The sequence below is a fragment of the Drosophila rhopaloa genome, unplaced genomic scaffold (assembly GCF_018152115.1).
Source record: "Drosophila rhopaloa isolate 14029-0021.01 unplaced genomic scaffold, ASM1815211v1 contig_164, whole genome shotgun sequence".
In the NCBI taxonomy this organism is placed as follows: Eukaryota; Metazoa; Arthropoda; class Insecta; order Diptera; family Drosophilidae; genus Drosophila; species Drosophila rhopaloa.
The window spans coordinates 623,155-647,837 of record NW_025335044.1 but is presented as its reverse complement, the minus strand read 5'-3'; the positions used below and the strand labels follow the sequence as shown (position 1 = coordinate 647,837).

Here is a 24,683-nt window from a genome sequence, read left to right as displayed (position 1 = left end):
TTACAATCAAAAAACCATTAAGACAGACAACATCTAATCGTGCCACTATAGCATTTTTTTATTTATTAATTATAAAAAAAATTGTTTTTAACTAGTTTCGATGAATTCTAACAGAATCCGAAGTCACTTAAAATCATTGAAGAATGTTCTCCTATCTATCAAATAGGCTTCAATCATGAGGTAATAACGTGAAGCCCTTTTCAAAATAACATTCTAGTTCTTCGCAATTCACGCCAATCAGTTGGTAATCTAATTACCAAATCGGGCAAGAGTCGTGGGAAATGGCACCCGCAGATTCCCCGTCGAATCAACAGCAACAGCCGCTGAATAGTCTGCCAGAACCGGCTTGCATGTGGCCGACGCACTTGTCCCAAACACTTGTCCGAAACACCAGCAGCTGCAAAGAAGCCGAACGCCGACGCCACTTTAGGGGTTGTTTTCCCTGCCTCGCTGTCGCTTCTGGCTGGCATGTGGCTCTTTGGCGCTGACTGTCTTGCCACCTTGAGGCTTGCTTCAGTTTCATTTCGAACGTCGGACGCCGAGAACGCAGGGATACCGCTCTTGCAAACGACCCGCTGTACCAACCGGGCTGAAGCCATTGAAACGCGTGTGAACGGGAGTCCAAATAAATATTCATAACTTGGGCGGTTGCTTTAAGTGGAAACGCCAAAAAGCCAACTCGAAAGCAACGTGAGTGAAGGAGAATTAAAGCTGAAAAGGAAATCGCTGCCTTGATTACAATAAAATTGCCATAATAACCACTTGTGAGAAAATGAGAGGAAAAATACAGTGCAAAAGAAAACATAAGAGAGAGAGAAAAATGAGCCAGCGAAATAAATATTAAAAAATATATTCCTCTTGTGCTTAATTACTGCAAACAAAAAAATAAATTTGTAACTTTCTTTAAAAATTAAAGCCTACAAAACAGCTCCCAAGCTTATCAATAATAAAATGTTATGAATGTGTTTTAAGACTGTTTTGATAATAATAATAATAAGCTTAATAGTCATAGCAATCAAACCATGGGTTATGTGACAGCAACAAGTAAATTATATATCAAAAGTTTTATTTATTTCTAAAAAAAAGTTGTCTTGGGAATAACTTGGACAACATGTGAATATATTTCGAAATGAGCGAATGCTTTAAAATTGTTCAGTAGAAGCCAAATAGAGAATATTTTTATACCAATGAGTGTACACATACAGGGGGTACATACATATATAAATGTATGTATGTACATATATCGGGCGTATGTGACGGTATATATGCATCAGTGCCGGCCGAACAGAGGTCGAGCTAAAATAAATTATATCACTGGCCGAATCCACTTTTAGAAATAGCGCGCAATGAAATTTTCTTATTTGTTTTTTTATTTTTCCGAAACTTGCATATATATGTATGTGCATACATACAACGTGGTACGTCTGTAAATAATTATAAAAGTACATATGTGACATGCCTTCCATTAAAATAACAAATTCAGATCAATCGTGTCGAAACTACTTATCTTAAATACAATCCTCACAATTCCACCAATGTCCAATGTGTCTCAAAATGTATTGTTCGTCATGCAGGAATCGCACCTTAGGTATAAGAATTACGTGTTAACTGACTGATTTGCACAGCTCAGCCGCTGTCGTATACTTTTACTATGTTTATACGATAGCCGTATCATGCAAACATTTCTTAAATAAATACACGAAAATTACCTATGAATTTACGGCCAGCATTGCCGGCAGAGCTCGACCTGAAAAACTCTAATTGTCTTTACTAAGCCTGTTTTTCCTGTAAATTTTACGGACAGAATTTTTATTATCGTTTCGTGAATTTGTTTGCAACGCATGTAAATGCAGGGAATGTTTTGATTTTATGTATTCAAAAATTTCCTTAAAAAAGAATATATCTTATGAGGTTATATTTAACATAATTGTTTCACTAAATGGGATTGCTCATATTTCTTTTTCCATTGCTTCATCAGTATTCTTCCAAACACATGAAAATATTTGTCACCCCACCCCGTTTTCGAAAAGAGGCGATGATACGACGGAGAAAAGGGTGCATGTTGTGCACATTTTAATTTACGGTTCGGTAACCACAGCGGAAATTTCTTTAATGGCCACATGCGACAACACGGACAATAATGGCCGATGACCAAAGACAAATGCTCTTCGGCCAAATTGGGTGATGCTAACCTGAGGCATGGGTTCCATGAGTAAGCCAAAATGAGTCCAACAGGATGTCCGGGCTGTACTTGACTAATTGCTGACATGTCTGAGAATGATCCACAGTATACTTAAAAGCGGAGTTTGGATATTAAAGCCAGAGAAACCAAGGGTGTTGTTATAGATTTAATTGGTACTATTAAGGACAATGGCGATTTTATAAGGATATGCCAAGAATCGTATACCTTGAGGAAAAGGACATTGTAAAATTAATTAATTTAAATAATACGAATGTCCTACCAGAATATATTATGTATTGATCAAAAGTTATTGGTAGGCTCTATAAATTGACATTTTGCTCTTTTAAATGATTTTTGAAAATTCAATTGGGTTAAACGAAGTTACATTTTGAAATTGGAGGTGATTGAACCAGTGTTGCGAAAGGCAACTTTTCAAGTTTTTATTCAGTTTTTAAATAGAATTTGTGTCTGTTTGTTTATTACAGTTTTACCAATCGCATCGCTACAAGTTCAAAACTTATATTGTGTTTCATTTGGTGCTACAGGTTACAAAAAAAACGCTTTACTTGTAGACAGTCATACATTATAACAAGAAAGGAAAGCTAACTTCGGGCGGAGTCGAGTTGATATACCCTTGCAGAATATTATGTACATTATATTCTCCAAAATTATTCATATAATGATTTCTTAATACTCATAAAAAATCCCAACTTCCTAACTTTAAAAACACCAAAGTTATGGCATTTCCAATCGTTCAGTTATATGGCAGCTATAGGATATAGTCGGCCGATCCTTATGAAATTTAGTAGGTCGGATTGATTGGCCAAGTATAAAACCCATAGAAAATCCCAGCTTCCTAACTTTACAAACGGCCGGGATCGGCCGACTATATCCTATAGACGCCATATAACTGATTGATTGGAAATGCCATAACTCTGGTGTTTATAGGGTTAGGAAGTTGGGATTTTCTATGGGTTTTATATTTGGCCAGTCAATCTTAACTACCAAATTTCATAAGCATCATATCCTATAGCAGCCATATAACTGATTGATCGGAAATGCCATAACTTTGGTAATTATTAAGTTAGGAAGTTGGGATTTTCTAAGGGTTTTATTTTTGGCCAATCAATCCGACATACCAAATTTCATAAGGATCGGCCGACTATATTCTATAGCTGTCATATAACTGAACGGTTGGAAATGCCATAACTTTGGTGTTCTTAAAGTTAGGAAGTTGGGATTTTTATGAGTGTTAAGAATGCATCATATGAATAATTTTGGAGAATATAATTTACAGAATATTCTGCAAGGGTATTTTCTTTCTTGTTATAATTTTTTTTGTGCATAATTAAGTTTTTGGTCGCTGGAATTCTATTTCTATTTCGGCGAAATAAAAATTTGCTTGAAAATAAATCGTTCCAGTACATTACGAACATTAAAAAAAACAAGAAAGGAAGCAAACTTCGGCAAGCCAAAGTTTATATACCCTTGCAGTTATTACAAAACAATTAGCTCAAAGAAGTTTGGTCGACTTAAATCGAATTTTTGAAATTTGAATAGCTTAATCATTGGCCCATTTTAGCCCTTTTTTTTTTTTTGCATGCCTTTAGTTTTGAAAATATGGACTTTTTGAAAATTCTTGAACTTTTTCGAAAAAATTCAAGTTGACTTTTTCCAATTTTTTTTAACGTATTTGCCTGCAAATATGACCATGTTTGCCCATCTCCTAACAAGTAAGAATAAAAAAAATCGTTTGCCCACCGCTTAAAACAGGCATTTTTAACATAAACTGGGGGCAAACCTATTTTTGTAAAGAATGCTATTTTAAAAGACTTTTGCTCAGCCAAGCGCGCAGAATCTATAAAATTATTTTATTTTACTGGAATTACTTGTTATCCAATTTGATTGTAGTTTGACATAAAAATTAACCATATGGTTTCTTTTCGCTTCCATAAAAAATTAGAGATTAAATTTATGGAATATTTGGGCAGAATAAGTTTTGTTTAGCCAACATCTGGTTTATTTGTATGTCAAATTAAAATCATGATAAGAAATCTATACGAACATGGCGCGGTTTTTATAAAAGCGAAAAAGAAACCATAACAAACCATAATTGATAAGAAGCGATTTACAAACACTAAAGTTATGGCATTTCCGATCAATCAGTTATATGGCGGCTATAGGATATAGTCGGCCGATCCTTATGAAATTTGGTATGTCGGATTCATTGGCCAAATATAAAACCCATAAAAAAACCAACTTCCTAACTTTAAAAACACCAAAGTTATGGCATTTCCGATCGTTCAGTTATATGGCAGCTATATGATATAGTCGCCCGATCCGGCTCGTTCCGACTTATATACTACCTGCAATAGAAAGACAACTTTGGGAAAGTTTCAAGCAGATAGCTTTTAAACTGAGGGACTAGTTTGCGTAGAAACGGACGGACGGACGGACGGACAGACGGACATGGCTAAATCGACTCTCATGGTGATGCTGATCAAGAATATATATACTTTATAGGGTCGGAAATGTCTTCTTCACTGCGTTGCAAACTTTTGACTGAAATTATAATACCCTCTGCAAGGGTATAAAAATTGAAGAAAATCGGTTCAGTAGTTTTTAGCCAATCCATATCACCGCAGTCATTTTTCAAAAAACACCATTTCGAGATATTCGCGTTTAAAGTTTTACGTTTGGGTTTGGGCGGGGACAAGGCGCGCGGCTAAGAGCGTTGTAACTTTCTTTCTACTGCTCAAATCTCTATGAAAATTTGGGGAAATGCTCTCAAGAAGTTGTTTTTCAAAATACAAGAACAAGAAACAAAAACAACAAAGTTAGATTTTTTAGAAATATTATTTTCAAAAAACGAACATTTTGTACATGTTCGATTTTGAAAAATTAAAAAGAAACTAAAATTGTATGTTTTTTAATTTTTCTTTGTTCTTTGGGATTTGGTAATATTTAAATATTATGGAATTACGGTTTTAATTAAATTAAAATTGGATAACAATAGCATATAGCTGGCATTGTCCGTCCGATTCTGGAGTATGGGTCTCCCGTCTGGAGTCCACAATACGGAATACATATTGGTCGTAAAAAAAACTTCCTTCTTTTTGCTTTACGGCGCCTAAACTGGGATGTAAATCTTATCTTACCTTCTTATTCTAGTAGACTTCTTATTCGGTCGACTATATCCTATAGCTGCCATATAACTGATTGATCGGAAATGCCATAACTTTGGTAATTATTAAGTTAGGAAGTTGGGATTTTCTAAGGGTTTTATTTTTGGCCAATCAATCCGACATACCAAATTTCATAAGGATCGGCCGACTATATTCTATAGCTGTCATATAACTGAACGGTTGGAAATGCCATAACTTTGGTGTTCTTAAAGTTAGGAAGTTGGGATTTTTATGAGTGTTAAGAATGCATCATATGAATAATTTTGGAGAATATAATTTACAGAATATTCTGCAAGGGTATTTTCTTTCTTGTTATAATTTTTTTGTGCATAATTAAGTTTTTGGTCGCTGGAATTCTATTTCTATTTCGGCGAAATAAAAATTTGCTTGAAAATAAATCGTTCCAGTACATTACGAACATTAAAAAAAACAAGAAAGGAAGCAAACTTCGGCAAGCCAAAGTTTATATACCCTTGCAGTTATTACAAAACAATTAGCTCAAAGAAGTTTGGTCGACTTAAATCGAATTTTTGAAATTTGAATAGCTTAATCATTGGCCCATTTTAGCCCTTTTTTTTTTTTGCATGCCTTTAGTTTTGAAAATATGGACTTTTTGAAAATTCTTGAACTTTTTCGAAAAAATTCAAGTTGACTTTTTCCAATTTTTTTAACGTATTTGCCTGCAAATATGACCATGTTTGCCCATCTCCTAACAAGTAAGAATAAAAAAAAATCGTTTGCCCACCGCTTAAAACAGGCATTTTTAACATAAACTGGGGGCAAACCTATTTTTGTAATGAATGCTATTTTAAAAGACTTTTGCTCAGCCAAGCGCGCAGAATCTATAAAATTATTTTATTTTACTGGAATTACTTGTTATCCAATTTGATTGTAGTTTGACATAAAAATTAACCATATGGTTTCTTTTCGCTTCCATAAAAAATTAGAGATTAAATTTATGGAATATTTGGGCAGAATAAGTTTTGTTTAGCCAACATCTGGTTTATTTGTATGTCAAATTAAAATCATGATAAGAAATCTATACGAACATGGCGAGGTTTTTATAAAAGCGAAAAAGAAACCATAACAAACCATAATTGATAAGAAGCGATTTACAAACACTAAAGTTATGGCATTTCCGATCAATCAGTTATATGGCGGCTATAGGACATAGTCGGCCGATCCTTATGAAATTTGGTATGTCGGATTCATTGGCCAAATATAAAACCCATAAAAAAAACCAACTTCCTAACTTTAAAAACACCAAAGTTATGGCATTTCCGATCGTTCAGTTATATGGCAGCTATATGATATAGTCGCCCGATCCGGCTCGTTCCGACTTATATACTACCTGCAATAGAAAGACAACTTTTGGGAAAGTTTCAAGCAGATAGCTTTTAAACTGAGGGACTAGTTTGCGTAGAAACGGACGGACGGACGGACGGACGGACGGACGGACGACACAGACGGACAGACGGACGGACAGACGGACATGGCTAGATCGACTCTCATGGTGATGCTGATCAAGAATATATATACTTTATAGGGTCTGTCTTCTTCACTGCGTTGCAAACTTTTGACTGAAATTATAATACCGTCTGCAAGGGTATAAAAATTGAAGAAAATCGGTTCAGTAGTTTTTAGCCAATCCATATCACCGCAGTCATTTTTCAAAAACACCATTTCGAGATATTCGCGTTTAAAGTTTTACGTTTGGGTTTGGGCGGGGACAAGGCGCGCGGCTAAGAGCGTTGTAACTTTCTTTCTACTGCTCAAATCTCTATGAAAATTTGGGGAAATGCTCTCAAGAAGTTGTTTTTCAAAATACAAGAACAAAGAAAAATTAAAAACAACAAAGTTATAATTTTTTAGTTAGCTTTCCTTTCTTGTTTATTTTCAAAAAATCGAACATTTTGTATCATGTTCGATTTTTGAAAATAAACAAGAAAGGAAAGCTTAACTAAAAAATATAACTTTGTTGTTTTTAATTTTTCTTTGTTCTTTGGTAATATTTAAATATTATGGAATTACGGTTTTAATTAAATTAAAATTGGATAACAATAGCATATAGCTGGCATTGTCCGTCCGATTCTGGAGTATGGGTCTCCCGTCTGGAGTCCACAATACGGAATACATATTGGTCGTAAAAAAACTTCCTTCTTTTTGCTTTACGGCGCCTAAACTGGGATGTAAATCTTATCTTACCTTCTTATTCTAGTAGACTTCTTATTCGGTCGACTATATCCTATAGCTGCCATATAACTGATTGATCGGAAATGCCATAACTTTGGTAATTATTAAGTTAGGAAGTTGGGATTTTCTAAGGGTTTTATTTTTGGCCAATCAATCCGACATACCAAATTTCATAAGGATCGGCCGACTATATTCTATAGCTGTCATATAACTGAACGGTTGGAAATGCCATAACTTTGGTGTTCTTAAAGTTAGGAAGTTGGGATTTTTATGAGTGTTAAGAATGCATCATATGAATAATTTTGGAGAATATAATTTACAGAATATTCTGCAAGGGTATTTTCTTTCTTGTTATAATTTTTTTTGTGCATAATTAAGTTTTTGGTCGCTGGAATTCTATTTCTATTTCGGCGAAATAAAAATTTGCTTGAAAATAAATCGTTCCAGTACATTACGAACATTAAAAAAAACAAAAAAGGAAGCAAACTTCGGCAAGCCAAAGTTTATATACCCTTGCAGTTATTACAAAACAATTAGCTCAAAGAAGTTTGGTCGACTTAAATCGAATTTTTGAAATTTGAATAGCTTAATCATTGGCCCATTTTAGCCCTTTTTTTTTTTTTTTTTTGCCTTTAGTTTTTGAAAATATGGACTTTTTGAAAATTCTTGAACTTTTTCGAAAAAATTCAAGTTGACTTTTTCCAATTTTTTTTTAACGTATTTGCCTGCAAATATGACCATGTTTGCCCATCTCCTAACAAGTAAGAATAAAAAAAATCGTTTGCCCACCGCTTAAAACAGGCATTTTTAACATAAACTGGGGGCAAACCTATTTTTGTAAAGAATGCTATTTTAAAAGACTTTTGCTCAGCCAAGCGCGCAGAATCTATAAAATTATTTTATTTTACTGGAATTACTTGTTATCCAATTTGATTGTAGTTTGACATAAAAATTAACCATATGGTTTCTTTTCGCTTCCATAAAAAATTAGAGATTAAATTTATGGAATATTTGGGCAGAATAAGTTTTGTTTAGCCAACATCTGGTTTATTTGTATGTCAAATTAAAATCATGATAAGAAATCTATACGAACATGGCGCGGTTTTTTATAAAAGCGAAAAAGAAACCATAACAAACCATAATTGATAAGAAGCGATTTACAAACACTAAAGTTATGGCATTTCCGATCAATCAGTTATATGGCGGCTATAGGACATAGTCGGCCGATCCTTATGAAATTTGGTATGTCGGATTCATTGGCCAAATATAAAACCCATAAAAAAAACCAACTTCCTAACTTTAAAAACACCAAAGTTATGGCATTTCCGATCGTTCAGTTATATGGCAGCTATATGATATAGTCGCCCGATCCGGCTCGTTCCGACTTATATACTACCTGCAATAGAAAGACAACTTTTGGGAAAGTTTCAAGCAGATAGCTTTTAAACTGAGGGACTAGTTTGCGTAGAAACGGACGGACGGACGGACGGACGGACGGACAGACGGACAGACGGACGGACAGACGGACATGGCTAAATCGACTCTCATGGTGATGCTGATCAAGAATATATATACTTTATAGGGTCGGAAATGTCTTCTTCACTGCGTTGCAAACTTTTGACTGAAATTATAATACCCTCTTCAAGGGTATAAAAATTGAAGAAAATCGGTTCAGTAGTTTTTAGCCAATCCATATCACCGCAGTCATTTTTCAAAAAATACCATTTCGGGGACAAGGCGCGCGGCTAAGAGCGTTGTAACTTTCTTTCCACTGCTCAAATCTCTATGAAAATTTGGGGAAATGCTCTCAAGAAGTTGTTTTTCAAAATACAAGCGATACAAAATGTTCGATTTTTTTGAAAATAAACAAGAAAGGAAAGCTAACTAAAAAATTATAACTTTGTTGTTTTTAATTTTTCTTTGTTCTTTGGGATTTGGTAATATTTAAATATTATGGAATTACGGTTTTAATTAAATTAAAATTGGATAACAATAGCATATAGCTGGCATTGTCCGTCCGATTCTGGAGTATGGGTCTCCCGTCTGGAGTCCACAATACGGAATACATATTGGTCGTAAAAAAACTTCCTTCTTTTTGCTTTACGGCGCCTAAACTGGGATGTAAATCTTATCTTACCTTCTTATTCTAGTAGACTTCTTATTCGGCCGACTATATCCTATAGCTGCCATATAACTGATTGATCGGAAATGCCATAACTTTGGTAATTATTAAGTTAGGAAGTTGGGATTTTCTAAGGGTTTTATTTTTGGCCAATCAATCCGACATACCAAATTTCATAAGGATCGGCCGACTATATTCTATAGCTGTCATATAACATAAAGTTAGGAAGTTGGGATTTTTATGAGTGTTAAGAATGCATCATATGAATAATTTTGGAGAATATAATTTACAGAATATTCTGCAAGGGTATTTTCTTTCTTGTTATAATTTTTTTTGTGCATAATTAAGTTTTTGGTCGCTGGAATTCTATTTCTATTTCGGCGAAATAAAAATTTGCTTGAAAATAAATCGTTCCAGTACATTACGAACATTAAAAAAAACAAGCCAAAGTTTATATACCCCTGCAGTTATTACAAAACAATTATCTCAAAGAAGTTTGGTCGACTTAAATCGAATTTTTGAAATTTGAATAGCTTAATCATTGGCCCATTTTAGCCCTTTTTTTTTTTTTGCATGCCTTTAGTTTTGAAAATATGGACTTTTTGAAAATTCTTGAACTTTTTCGAAAAAATTCAAGTTGACTTTTTCCAATTTTTTTAACGTATTTGCCTGCAAATATGACCATGTTTGCCCATCTCCTAACAAGTAAGAATAAAAAAAATCGTTTGCCCACCGCTTAAAACAGGCATTTTTAACATAAACTGGGGGCAAACCTATTTTGTAAAGAATGCTATTTTAAAAGACTTTTGCTCAGCCAAGCGCGCAGAATCTATAAAATTATTTTATTTTACTGGAATTACTTGTTATCCAATTTGATTGTAGTTTGACATAAAAATTAACCTTATGGTTTCTTTTCGCTTCCATAAAAAATTAGAGATTAAATTTATGGAATATTTGGGCAGAATAAGTTTGTTTAGCCAACATCTGGTTTATTTGTATGTCAAATTAAAATCATGATAAGAAATCTATACGAACATGGCGCGGTTTTTATAAAAGCGAAAAAGAAACCATAACAAACCATAATTGATAAGAAGCGATTTACAAACACTAAAGTTATGGCATTTCCGATCAATCAGTTATATGGCGGCTATAGGATATAGTCGGCCGATCCTTATGAAATTTGGTATGTCGGATTCATTGGCCAAATATAAAACCCATAAAAAAACCAACTTCCTAACTTTAAAAACACCAAAGTTATGGCATTTCCGATCGTTCAGTTATATGGCAGCTATATATATAAGTCGCCCGATCCGGCTCGTTCCGACTTATATACTACCTGCAATAGAAAGACAACTTTTGGGAAAGTTTCAAGCAGATAGCTTTTAAACTGAGGGACTAGTTTGCGTAGAAACGGACGGACGGACGGACGGACGGACGGACGGACAGACGGACAGACGGACGGACAGACGGACATGGCTAAATCGACTCTCATGGTGACGCTGATCAAGAATATATATACTTTATAGGGTCGGAAATGTCTTCTTCACTGCGTTGCAAACTTTTGACTGAAATTATAATACCCTCTGCAAGGGTATAAAAATTGAAGAAAATCGGTTCAGTAGTTTTTAGCCAATCCATATCACCGCAGTCATTTTTCAAAAAACACCATTTCGAGAGACTCCGCGCGAAAAAAAAAAAAAGTAACGATGGCAAAATGCAGTGCAAAATCGACATATCTTCATTGTGTTTAATAATATAGACATAGAAATCGAAATGTAGTCGATTTGTAACAACTGCAAGGGTATATAAACTTCGTCTTGCCGAAGTTTGCTTCCTTTCTTGTTTGATTTAAGAGTACTTTTTGAAACAATTTTTAATTGATTGATGTTCATTTGATGAAACTAATGATATGCTGTATTTAAGCCAATTAATACTATTACAGTAATTAACAAATAAAAAAAAATTGTTTTGTTCTAATGCTCTAATGTTTTAATAAACATTTTTAAGGTCATATGTAAATGAATTCACATGGTGTGGGTCTGTGAAAATGTTCAAGATAAATGCACAAATATAAATCTGTCTTCATGACAACACAACCAAATATTTCCCAGCGGTTTTTTGGCTCAGCACTATCCAATTTTATTTTATACATTAGACGATTTATTTAGTTTAGAAACAGAAGCAAACACATATTTGAGTTAACAATTTTTTAACAATATGATACTGTCGTCCGATTTCGTTAAAACTAAAACCGTAATTCTCAAATTGCTAAAAAATATAATATCTTGGAATATATGGATAGATGTTTTTCACTTCATCTAAAAATATGTTAACAGAAAAAGGCTTTTAATCGGGGACTAGTTTACGTAGAAACGAAAAGACCCTCTGCAAGGTTATTCAAATAATAATAACAAATTCTCAAAATGTTGCCATGCCCACTCTAACGCCAACAAATCACAAAACACTTTAGATACTCCGTTCTTGAAATATGCCAAAGCTGGCACTAAAATCTATAAACATTGTAAACATTTTCCGAATCGCACCATTACTTTACAAGTTATAGAATACTTTATGTGTAAATTATGACGTCATTGCATATTTCGACTAATTGAGAGAGCGGAAGAAAGCGGGAAAACAGGTAGCGGAGGGCGGCGGGGCTGCTTGCTCTCAGCTTGTGGTGTTGGCCATGCAATGGAGCAGATGTCCCTTTCTAAAATTGAAATATTTTGTAAGCTGAGTAACGTTTATAGCGTTTCTCCTTGTTTTGTTTTTAAAAAGTTCTGGGCAACTATAGTTAATACCTCCTCTTCACTGTAAATGTTATATTTTATGCTAGCATTATTTATTACATTGTTTCCAATTCCGTTCATAAACACTTTACTCGCTGAGTAAACGGGTATATTGCATTTGTTAAAAAGTATGTAACGGGTAGAAGGAAGCGTTTCCGACCCTTTAATGTACATATGTTCTTGGAAAATAGAGATCTAGCAAGCAGAATTTAGTTTAGTCAATATCTATTGCTCCATTATATAAGAATTTATTAACAATTTTAGGTGTTAATTATACATATTACATATTCAAGAACATTTATTTGTGAGTGTGATAGAAGTGTTAGCGGGAAACGCTTTTAGCTTGTGGTGTTGGACGCAGTTCGGCGACGGGGCCACCTAAAAATGTCGAAACGAACCATCTGCTGTGATCATATTTATTTTGAAGTTGATTAGCTAGGTAACGGGTTTGGAAAAGCGTTTCTTCTTGCTTTAAATATTTTTCAGAACGTACTGGAGTTCGTAACTTACTATAATAACTTTTTTTTAGAGATTCAATTTATGGAATATTTGGGCAGAATAAGTTTTGTTTAGCCAACATCTGGTTTATTTGTATGTCAAATTAAAATCATGATAAGAAATCTATACGAACATGGCGCGGTTTTTATAAAAGCGAAAAAGAAACCATAACAAACCATAATTGATAAGAAGCGATTTACAAACACTAAAGTTATGGCATTTCCGATCAATCAGTTATATGGCGGCTATAGGATATAGTCGGCCGATCCTTATGAAATTTGGTATGTCGGATTCATTGGCCAAATATAAAACCCATAAAAAAAAACCAACTTCCTAACTTTAAAAACACCAAAGTTATGGCATTTCCGATCGTTCAGTTATATGGCAGCTATATATATATAGTCGCCCGATCCGGCTCGTTCCGACTTATATACTACCTGCAATAGAAAGACAACTTTTGGGAAAGTTTCAAGCAGATAGCTTTTAAACTGAGGGACTAGTTTGCGTAGAAACGGACGGACGGACGGACGGACGGACAGACGGACAGACGGACAGACGGACAGACGGACAGACGGACGGACAGACGGACATGGCTAAATCGACTCTCATGGTGACGCTGATCAAGAATATATATACTTTATAGGGTCGGAAATGTCTTCTTCACTGCGTTGCAAACTTTTGACTGAAATTATAATACCCTCCAAGGGTATAAAAATTGAAGAAAATCGGTTCAGTAGTTTTTAGCCAATCCATATCACCGCAGTCATTTTTCAAAAACACCATTTCGAGATATTCGCGTTTAAAGTTTTACGTTTGGGTTTGGGCGGGGACAAGGCGCGCGGCTAAGAGCGTTGTAACTTTCTTTCTACTGCTCAAATCTCTATGAAAATTTGGGGAAATGCTCTCAAGAAGTTGTTTTTCAAAATACAAGCGATACAAAATGTTCGATTTTTTGAAAATAAACAAGAAAGGAAAGCTAACTAAAAAATTATAACTTTGTTGTTTTTAATTTTTCTTTGTTCTTTGGGATTTGGTAATATTTAAATATTATGGAATTACGGTTTTAATTAAATTAAAATTGGATAACAATAGCATATAGCTGGCATTGTCCGTCCGATTCTGGAGTATGGGTCTCCCGTCTGGAGTCCACAATACGGAATACATATTGGTCGTAAAAAAACTTCCTTCTTTTTGCTTTACGGCGCCTAAACTGGGATGTAAATCTTATCTTACCTTCTTATTCTAGTAGACTTCTTTTGATTAATTTACCATCCCTAGCCAACCGTAGAACGATGCTTGATACTATCTTTATTTATAACCTTATACATGGTGATATTGACTGCCCCGACTTGTTAAGTCGGCTAAACTTTTCTGTGCCAAGTAGATTAACTAGAAATTATATTCCCCTAATTTTAAATCATTGTAGATCTAAGTATGCCTTGCATGAGCCTTTCAGAGTATTATGTTCTGACTATAATAGACTTTTTCCTGTAATATCAAATCTTGACTCTCTGCCGCTCCTAAAGCGATTAATACTTGCTTCATTGGCACAAGATTGATCTAACTATTACTTTTTTCCCCGGACCTTTACCTTTATTTTCCTATCTCGCGTCTATCTTATCGCGAATTGTGCCGTACGATACACGGCTGCGCCCCTCGGTCGGTTGGGCGGGTAAGTGAACCGTGGGACTCCGCGCGAAAAAAAAAAAAAAAAAGTAACGATGGCAAAATGCAGTGCAAAATCGACATATCTTCATTGTGTTTAATAATATAGACATTGAAATCGAAATGTAGTCGATTTGTAACAACTGCAAGGGTATATAAACTTCGTCTTGCCGAAGTTTGCTTCCTTTCTTGTTTGATTTAAGAGTACTTTTTGAAACAATTTTTAATTGATTGATGTTCATTTGGTGAAACTAATGATATGCTGTATTTAAGCCAATTAATACTATTACAGTAATTAACAAATAAAAAAAAATTGTTTTGTTCTAAAGCTCTAATGTTTTAATAAACATTTTTAAGGTCATATGTAAATGAATTCACATGGTGTGGGTCTGTGAAAATGTTCAAGATAAATGCACAAATATAAATCTGTCTTCATGACAACACAACCAAATATTTCCCAGCGGTTTTTTGGCTCAGCACTATCCAATTTTATTTTATACATTAGACGATTTATTTAGTTTAGAAACAGAAGCAAACACATATTTTGAGTTAACAATTTTTTAACAATATGATACTGTCGTCCGATTTCGTTAAAACTAAAACCGTAATTCTCAAATTGCTAAAAAATATAATATCTTGGAATATATGGATAGATGTTTTTCACTTCATCTAAAAATATGTTAACAGAAAAAGGCTTTTAATCGGGGGACTAGTTTACGTAGAAACGAAAAGACCCTCTGCAAGGTTATTCAAATAATAATAACAAATTCTCAAAATGTTGCCATGCCCACTCTAACGCCAACAAATCACAAAACACTTTAGATACTCCGTTCTTGAAATATGCCAAAGCTGGCACTAAAATCTATAAACATTGTAAACATTTTCCGAATCGCACCATTACTTTACAAGTTATAGAATACTTTATGTGAAAATTATGACGTCATTGCATATTTCGACTAATTGAGAGAGCGGAAGAAAGCGGGAAAACAGGTAGCGGAGGGCGGCGGTGCTGCTTGCTCTCAGCTTGTGGTGTTGGCCATGCAATGGAGCAGATGTCCCTTTCTAAAATTGAAATATTTTGTAAGCTGAGTAACGTTTATAACGTTTCTCCTTGTTTTGTTTTTAAAAAGTTCTGGGCAACTATAGTTAATACCTCCTCTTCACTGTAAATGTTATATTTTATGCTAGCATTATTTATTACATTGTTTCCAATTCCGTTCATAAACACTTTACTCGCTGAGTAAACGGGTATATTGCATTTGTTAAAAAGTATGTAACGGGTAGAAGGAAGCGTTTCCGACCCTTTAATGTACATATGTTCTTGGAAAATAGAGATCTAGCAAGCAGAATTTAGTTTAGTCAATATCTATTGCTCCATTATATAAGAATTTATTAACAATTTTAGGTGTTAATTATACATATTACATATTCAAGAACATTTATTTGTGAGTGTGATAGAAGTGTTAGCGGGAAACGCTTTTAGCTTGTGGTGTTGGACGCAGTTCGGCAGACGGGGCCACCTAAAAATGTCGAAACGAACCATCTGCTGTGATCATATTTATTTTGAAGTTGATTAGCTAGGTAACGGGTTTGGAAAAGCGTTTCTTCTTGCTTTAAATATTTTTCAGAACGTACTGGAGTTCGTAACTTACGATAATAACTTTTTTTTAGATTTACAAAATTTCACGATATTTGAAACGAAAAATAAAAAATGAATGGGAATTATATTCAACAAGAAAGGAAAGCTAACTTCGGGCGGAGCCGAAGTTGATATACCCTTTCAGAATATTCTATAAATTATATTCTCCAAAATTATTCATATGATGCATTCTTAATACTCATAAAAAGCCCAACAAAACAAAACTTAAAACAACAAAGTTTTAATTCCGATCGTTCAGTTATTTGGGAGCTATATGATATTGTCGCCCGATCCGGCTCGTTCCGACTTATACACTACCTGCAATAGAAAGACAACTTTTGTGAAAGTTTCAAGCCTTAAAACTGAGGTACTAGTTTTCGTGCTTTTATTTAAGTACTATTGAATTATGGTTTTTAATAAATTAAAATCGGACATTTATATAAAATTATATAGGAAAAAATTGTTTTTTGTCTATTTATCAAAATTTGTTTTTGATATATAGTAATTATTCATTAGTTTTGTCAAAATCGGACAACAATATCATATAGATGCCATAGAAACGATAGCAAAAACAGCGCAAAATCGACAAGCTTTGTTATACCCTTACTCGTAATAAAACCGTAAATATTATATTCGTACAAAAGTATGTCCAACAGAACAAAAAAAAGGAAGCGTTCCGACCCAAAAGTTATATATTCTGATCAGGGTCACTATCCGGGCTATATAGATATTGTCCGTCTGATCCGTCTCGTTCCGTCTGATCCGCTGTCCGTCAATAGACTTTCTGAAAGTTTGCAAGCCTTAAAACTGAGGTACTAGTTTTCGTAGATTTCAAGATATCTGCTTAAAACTTTCCCAAAAGTTGTGTTTTTATTGCAGGCGTATCATTAAGCTCCCATAGGAAAAAAAAAAAAATATTTTTTAAGAATAACTTTGTTGCTTTTAATTTGTCTATTTGTTCTTCGGGATTTGCTTTTATTTAAGTACTATTGAATTATGGTTTTTAATAAATTAAAATCGGACATTTATATAAAATTATATAGGAAAAAATTGTTTTTTGTCTATTTATCAAAATTTGTTTTTAATATATAGTAATTATTTATTAGTTTTGTCAAAATCGGACAACAATATCATATAGATGCCATAGAAACGATAGAAAAATGCAGCGCAAAATTGACATAGCTTCATTGTTTTTAATAATATAGGCATAGAAATCGAAATATAGTAGGCTTGTAACAACTGCAAGGCTATATAAAATTCTTATTTTCTTATATATTTGTTGAACACGCCACACAAGGATGGACCCTGTTTTCGTGTATTGTCAAATGAATTACGTATAAAGATTCCAAAAAAGCGGTTTGCGGGTGCTCCATTCTTGTCCAAATCAGGCGTGGCTATAGCCGGTCATAAATTAATCGGGATGTGTGGTCATAGGAGAGCTATTTTTATAAAAATATTAAAAAAAACAACTTTATTTTCATGATTACTTTTTTTGATTACTTTCAGCATAAGCGAAATTTCTCTATGGCTAAAGAGGAAACCCAGGAATAATAACAATTATGGAATAATCAAATAAAAATATAAGACGATCCATATAAATTAAACTCAAGGCTACGCAACGCTATTCGAAACTTTGAATGAGCCAAATCGAAGAAAAGTTCACAGGCGTTAAAAATAAAGTCTTAAAAACCACTTAATACAACTTTGGTTAAGTTTCGTGCGACAAGCTTATCCTACAGTTTGCAACTTTGCGAATATGTTGCTGGGACGTTTAGGAGAGGGTATACGTATACCCAAGCCGAAAAGAGTGCAATTAAGCGCTCCCGTATCCGTATCACTAGTGCTTCTGCTATGTTTGTCTCTTGTTGGTCACACCAGTGCCCAAGTTGGTAAGTCCGAACGATTGTAAATAAAGAAATACCACAACCTAATTGTATACAAAAATCTAATTGGGGAACAGAAGGGCGTTACAATCTCCTTACTGGAACGTCCATCTGCCAACATACAAAACATGAGTGACTTCGAGTAAAAGGAGTTTTCATTCAGGGGGAGTTTATATTTTTTTAAGGGTTAATATACCCGTGCAGCTAATAAATATAAACCATTCTATATTTCGATTTTTATGCGTATATTTTTTTAAAAAATAAAGTTTTTTCGATTTTCCGATCAATTTTTTGATGGTTCCTATATGATATAATCGTCCGATCCGGCCAGTTTCGAATTATATACTAACGGCAACAGAAAAAAATTTTTAGCAAAATTTCGGACGGACAGAAGGTGATGCTGATCAAGAATATATATACTTTATAGGGTCTTAAATATAGTTCTTTAAGCAATTTCAAAAATAAAACCGTTTTTTTTATAAAAAAGAATATATACTTTATTGGGTCAGAAATTTCGCTTCACTGCGTTTTAAACTTTTGACTGAAATCGGGTTACCGGAACTAGAAAAAAGGAAATATTGGCAAAAAAAAATTATTCCTTAAAAAAAATTGTGATTCTAAAAAGAGTTTAGTGTCATCTTCTATATCTGGAAGTCCAACTGCACTGAAAAACCAAGATGTGAAGTCATGCGTATCTTTATAAAGTAATGCTTAGAACGCTAGAAGTAATAACGCCAAAATTATTTTAATTTATTAAGACATTAAAAAATTTCACAAACAAAGCCGAAAGAAAACAAGAAGATTTTTAGATAAATTTGTGATAATGGCTAATTAAAACAAATTACAATTTTGATAAAGTCATTTCTTACACTTTCAAAAGTTCTGGCATAGTCTTAAACGAGAAAAGAAACCCCCGTTAAGCCGAAGCAGCTTGAATTTTGGACTTTAAATATTATTTTCAGACTTGTGTAACATTTCCATTTTTTTATTTGGTTAAATAAAAAATTTTTTATTTCAAAGGCACCATTAATTTTTTGTTTTCTTTAACTTTATTAAAGATATTTTAATTTTAAATGAAAAACATGAAAGGAAATATTACCAATTCCCAAAGAATAAAAAAAAATAAATTAAAAACAACAAAGTTATAATTTTTTTTTGCATTTTTTCCAAATGTTCCTATAGGAGCTATATGATATAGTCGCCCGATCCGGCGCGTTCCGACTTATATACATACTACCTGCAATAGAAATACAACTTTTGGGAATGTTTCAAGCAGATAGCTTTACTACTGAGGGACTAGTTTGCGTGAAAACGGACAAACGGACAGACGGACGAACAGACGGACATGGCTAGATCGACTCTCCTGGTGATGCTGATCAAGAATATATACACTTTATAGTGTCGAAAATGTCTCCTTCACAGCGTTGCAAGCTTTTGACTGCCTAATTTTCTTTATCCAATGAAATTTTGGGCTTTCTCCACACCTGCTGACGGCCATCGTATCGAAAAATATTAAATTTTCTTTCGTCGGAAAACAAGACCTGATTCAATTGGCTTGCCCTAAAAGTCCATGGCTTTTGTTTTTTATTGACCTCTAAGATCAATGGCTTTCATCTAGCTGTACGATTGTGGTAGTTGGCTTCGTGCAGGGCTTCGTGGACTTCCCAAACTCATTCATAACCTCTGCAGCAATCTGGGAAGAGTTTATTTTCGGAACCACCTTCTCTTTTCGAATCACTTGGCTGCGTTCCCGGTCAGTCAAAATCATCGCCCGTCCAGATCAGGGTGTATTCGCCAAACTGGAAGCTCCCTTAAATCGTTGCACGATGATTCGGATGGAAAATCGGCTCATTTCCATTATGTTGGCGATTTCTCCATAGTATTTTCCTTCGTAGACGAGATGCAGGACAATTTTTCTTTGAGCTTCGTTGGATTCCTTGCGATTAATGTCCATTTTTCAAAAATTCAAAAAAAATGCATATAAAAAAAACCCAACACACCAAACTTTCTTTGAAACTTTGATCACATGTTTTTTAACGGGAAGCTTGTTATATATTTTATAAAAAAGGAGGACCAGATCCGTATTAATATAGAAATAATTAAGAAATATATTTTAACTGTGCCAAGACTTTTGTGACACGAAATAGGTTCCTTTTCATTTAAAATTAAAAAAGCTTAAAAAACGTTAATAGAAGAATTAATAGTGCCTTTCAAATAATTGTTTAGTTCAGCGTTACCACTTACGTACCGAGCTACTCTGGCAACGCTACAATACTTCACGAAACTACGCTAATTAAGCCTAGTATTCAGATCGACAAACGAGTATGCTAGCGTAAAAACTTTAATCTTTCCAGTGTGACCAAAGTTTCGAGAGTTCATCAGATTTAAGCGTGCTACGGTCGTACTGTCAATCAGCTGGGTTTGTAGACAAACAGTTAAAATTCAAATATCGTATTTGCGGGATAGGGCCTTTAAAAGATATTAAGCCTAGTATCCAGATCGACAAACGATTACGCTAGCGTAAAAACTTTAATCTTTTTATCAGATTTAAACGTGCTACGGTTGTACTGTCAATCAGCTGGGTTTGTTGACAAGCAGTTAAAATTCAAATATCGTATTTGCGGGAAAGAGCCTTTAAAAGGTATTTGAGTTTTTCCCTCCATTTCTTATAATGTTCAGTGAGAAGCGCACGCCAAAAGATTAAATTTTTTAATCTTTTCGCTAGGGTTCACCCAAAACTCATTTCCGCAGACTGGCAACGCTATGGAATTTTCTGGTATTGTTTTCGTCGATCAGGGGACCGACGTGAAAAAAAGGCCCGACGAAAAGTGAACACCAGCTGTTTGCCTCTCGCTCTCTCTCATGACTGGCGTACGGTTTTCGTCGATCTGGATACTAGGCTGATTAGTCAACTTTCTTTTGCAATCAAATATATGAAATGGTGTTTATGCACAAACTTTGCCACCATTTTATGAAATTACTGTTTGCTTGCAAGTTTGCAGCAACAGACTACGCTTCTGACTTTATGCTTTACCGCGTGATTACAATTGCTGGCGCCATCTGCTTTAGGCATATGTGTTTTGAAATTGGTGAACAGTGTAACAGGTATCTAATAGTCGGGGCATTCAACTATTTCGTTTCTTTTTTTTTTGCAACACTTGTTGCTTCCGTTTTCTTTTTCTGCTTTTCTCCACATTCATGGGAAATGCATCTGCGGAATGCTTTCTGCTGAAAAAACATTTCCCACCTTTGTTTAGTAGCTGACCATAGAATACCATGGTTGGTTGCCTGAGAAAGAGAAATTTTATGAGGGCCCTATTGCACCTGTGGAAAGGGCGTAACGCAATTTTAATTCTTTTTGGGATCTCAAGCTTATTTATCGTGTTATGGTGGAACCAAGAAATATATATATATATATGTTACTGCAAAAAATAGCTTCTTTATGCAGTTTTAAAAGGGACGGCTCGACAGTCTGACTTGGCCAGACCGATTCTTTTGGTCATGCTGATTTGAAATAAATGTACTTCCTAGGTTCTGTAATGTCTTCTTAACAGCGTTGCAAACAGCAAGGGCTAATTAATTTGTAAGAAAATGTCCAATTAATTTAAAGGGAATTTAAAAATTATTTTTCGCTTAATTTGGTTTGACAAAATGTCTAGTCAAAAGAATATTAAAATTTTCAGGGTAATATATATTTATATATACTATATATAATATTATTATACCCTTGCAGAGGGTATTATAATTTCAGTCAAAAGTTTGCAACGCAATGAAGGAGACATTGCCGACCATATAAAGTATATACATTCTTGATCAGCATCACCAGGAGAGTCAAGAGTCGAGAGTCGAGAGTCGAGAGTCTGTCCGTTTCTACGGAAATTAGTCCCTCAGTTTCAAAGCTATCTGCTTGAAACTTTTCCAAAAGTTGTCTTTCTATTGCAGGTAGTATATAAGTCGAAACGAGCCATATCGGGCGACTATATCATATAGCTCCCATATGAACAATCGGAAAAAAATTTTAGAAAATTATAACTTTGTTGTTTTCAATTTTTTGGTTTTGTTCTTTGGGATTTGGTAATATTTAACTATTATGGAACTACGGTTTTAATTAAATTTAAATCGGAAAACAATATCATATAGATACCATAGAAACGATAGCAAAATGCAGCTCAAAGTCGACACAGCTTCATTGTTTTTCGTAATAAGGCATAAAAATCGAAATGTAGTCGATTTGTAATTACTTTCTTTTTTTTATATATACAAATAATATCATAGTTCAATCTAGTGTGAAGGTTGATGTTATCAAGAGCAATATCTACAAATCATAGAGTAAGAATCTATGTAGAGGTAATGAAACCTCTGCCAAGCCTCTTCTGAGAGCCATGTTCGATGCTGACTTTGGTTTCTGACCAAATCTAACATATCCGAAGCACCAGCAATAGTTTTCGCACCAGCCCTTAACAATAAGAGCGACCAGTGAGGCAATAAGTATTTTTCACGGGCATAGGGTTAGAATAAGTGTAGGCTAGAAATTATACGTCGATCATTTCAAATATTTGGAATCACAGCATATTCCTTTTATGACAAAATTGTTAAGTAAGAGAAACTCCATAAGATACTACTTTATCTGGAAACCAATGCATTTAACCAAACATGGGCCTCACCTGGACAATAACAATTCAGCGGTCCAGTTTCGCCTAAGCGATGATGTGACGCAGACCTTGAACTTTATCTATGGGAAAAAATCAGGCAGTGGTCAACCCACTTTTTTTGCGGAAGCTTCAAGCTCACTCAGTGGAAGAAACAGCCATTTTAAATCTAGGAAGTTGCAAAAAAGCGTTGATCATATCTTTTCCGGTCGGTACGTAACCAGCATGTCGTTATCCGCCCCCTTCAAGGTCTGCAAGCGTTTTCTAAAGCCGAAAGTAGCAAGAACACTTAATTCTCGGTTCATCGCCGAACAGATTGTTCGAAAATTGAGTGGCAATCTAGTTCTGAATAACATTGTTTTATTTATTACGCCCATGTCCACGCCGGACCATCCCAAACGCCATAAGCTGCACAGCTACTGCCGAGACAACCAACAGCATCTTGGAACAACTACGCTGACCAACGAGGAGTTAGAGCTCATTAAACGCTATCACAGGAAGGACAACTACACGATTGTCTATTGTACACGGCACATTGAACTAGAGGAGGCTGCTAGAAACACCTCCATCAAAGCTCACATTTTTGAGACAGTTGAGAAACATTCTCAGGCTGGACGTCATACTTGGTATCAGGATAGTGCCATAAGTCTTTCAAACCAATTCGGTAATTTAGTGCCCTTGGCCGTCAGTCCGACAAGAGACTTAGCTGGCTTTCAATCTCTGGAACAGCCCAAGATTCCAGATCGCTTGCAACACCACTTAGGAAGCGATGCAAAAAATCCCAAACGAATGACTAGCGATGTTGAAAACAAATTCAGCACAGGCCTAATTCAATTGTTTAAAATCACGATGCAAGAGCGAGGTGTTGCCCTCTGTAAGGATCATCGGAAGGGAAATCACCAATGTAATAGGACAGTAGGGACCATTAAAGAGAGGTGTACGCGCGAGGCTAAAGGAAGACTAAAGTCGAATGTCACTGGTATAAATAAATATTTTCCTGCTCCAATGCCGACCATGCTTTCGAATTTGTTCTGTTACGGCTACGTCACCTTTAAACAGTATAAAAAGTATGGAGTAAATGAGCACGCTAAGACAAAGGATTCATCTGATCAGACCCAACGGAAAATCATTCGGTCTAAGAAAAGAGCCGACCCTCTTCAGATTAAAAAGCTGAGAAGTACTTCGAGTGGGTCTACACGTTGCGCAGTGATAAGCATTCTTAAAGCCACAAGCCCCTCTGAAAGGAATATGAATGAAATGCCATCGGTTGTAAACGCTCACCTTTCTGCTCGAAAACTTTGTCTTCAAGACCCCTGTAAAACCAAAATCAGTCCAGCCCCTTTGGACAGCAGCGAGGAGATGGCCCTTCCAAAGACAGTTCGATTTGCCGACTTCATAAAACTAACGGTCAGGAAAGGTGTACGGAGGAGAGACCCCCACGGTAAGCACGCCTTTGGTGTCGGTGGGGTCTCTAGTCAGGACGACAATGGAGTGCAAATGTTAAGAAAGCCGACAGAACTCCGGGACTCGGTGGGTCACGTCCCACTGCCATCAATGATCCCAAGCATTGCATCTCTGGACTCGATAATCCATAAGTCCTCAACGTCCTTTGCTAGTTTGATGGGTCCTGCTCTGTTTCCGGCAAATTACTCGCTCGGTGCATGCCTTCAGCTGGAACGAAAGCTGCGCAGCCTCAGCGTGAAGCAGGCTTTCTGCAAGTTCGGCCGTCTGGTGGAGCTGATTAATGAGCAAATCTGCCCTCGGCAAGAGCATTTGCTTGCTTTTTTTCAATTTGCTGAGATTCTAGACTTCAAAATGTTTGTGAGGCGTGAGTACACCTTCATGGGCTGTCCTACGACCACGGAACCGCGCTATCGG

At 35.1% G+C, this 24,683-nt stretch overlaps 1 protein-coding gene across 18 annotated transcripts in view; it reads left to right on the top strand.

Annotated features, from left to right (window-relative positions):
- The first annotated feature begins 452 nt into the window (after positions 1–452).
- The window catches only part of LOC108040062 (hemicentin-1), an 84,245-nt gene continuing 60,014 nt past the window's right edge, over positions 453–24,683 (top strand). For 2 of the 18 annotated variants that reach the window (XM_044458347.1, XM_044458345.1), the window contains exons 1-2: positions 453–690; positions 17,780–18,162. In XM_044458347.1, the coding sequence (XP_044314282.1) occupies positions 18,030–18,162 (133 nt within the window). In that variant the 5' untranslated portion in view covers positions 453–690; positions 17,780–18,029. Of the gene's footprint in view, positions 691–950; positions 1,045–17,779; positions 18,163–24,683 lie in introns of those variants that run through there. The other 16 variants (XM_044458348.1, XM_044458350.1, XM_044458353.1 and 13 more) reach the window with 13 other exon arrangements.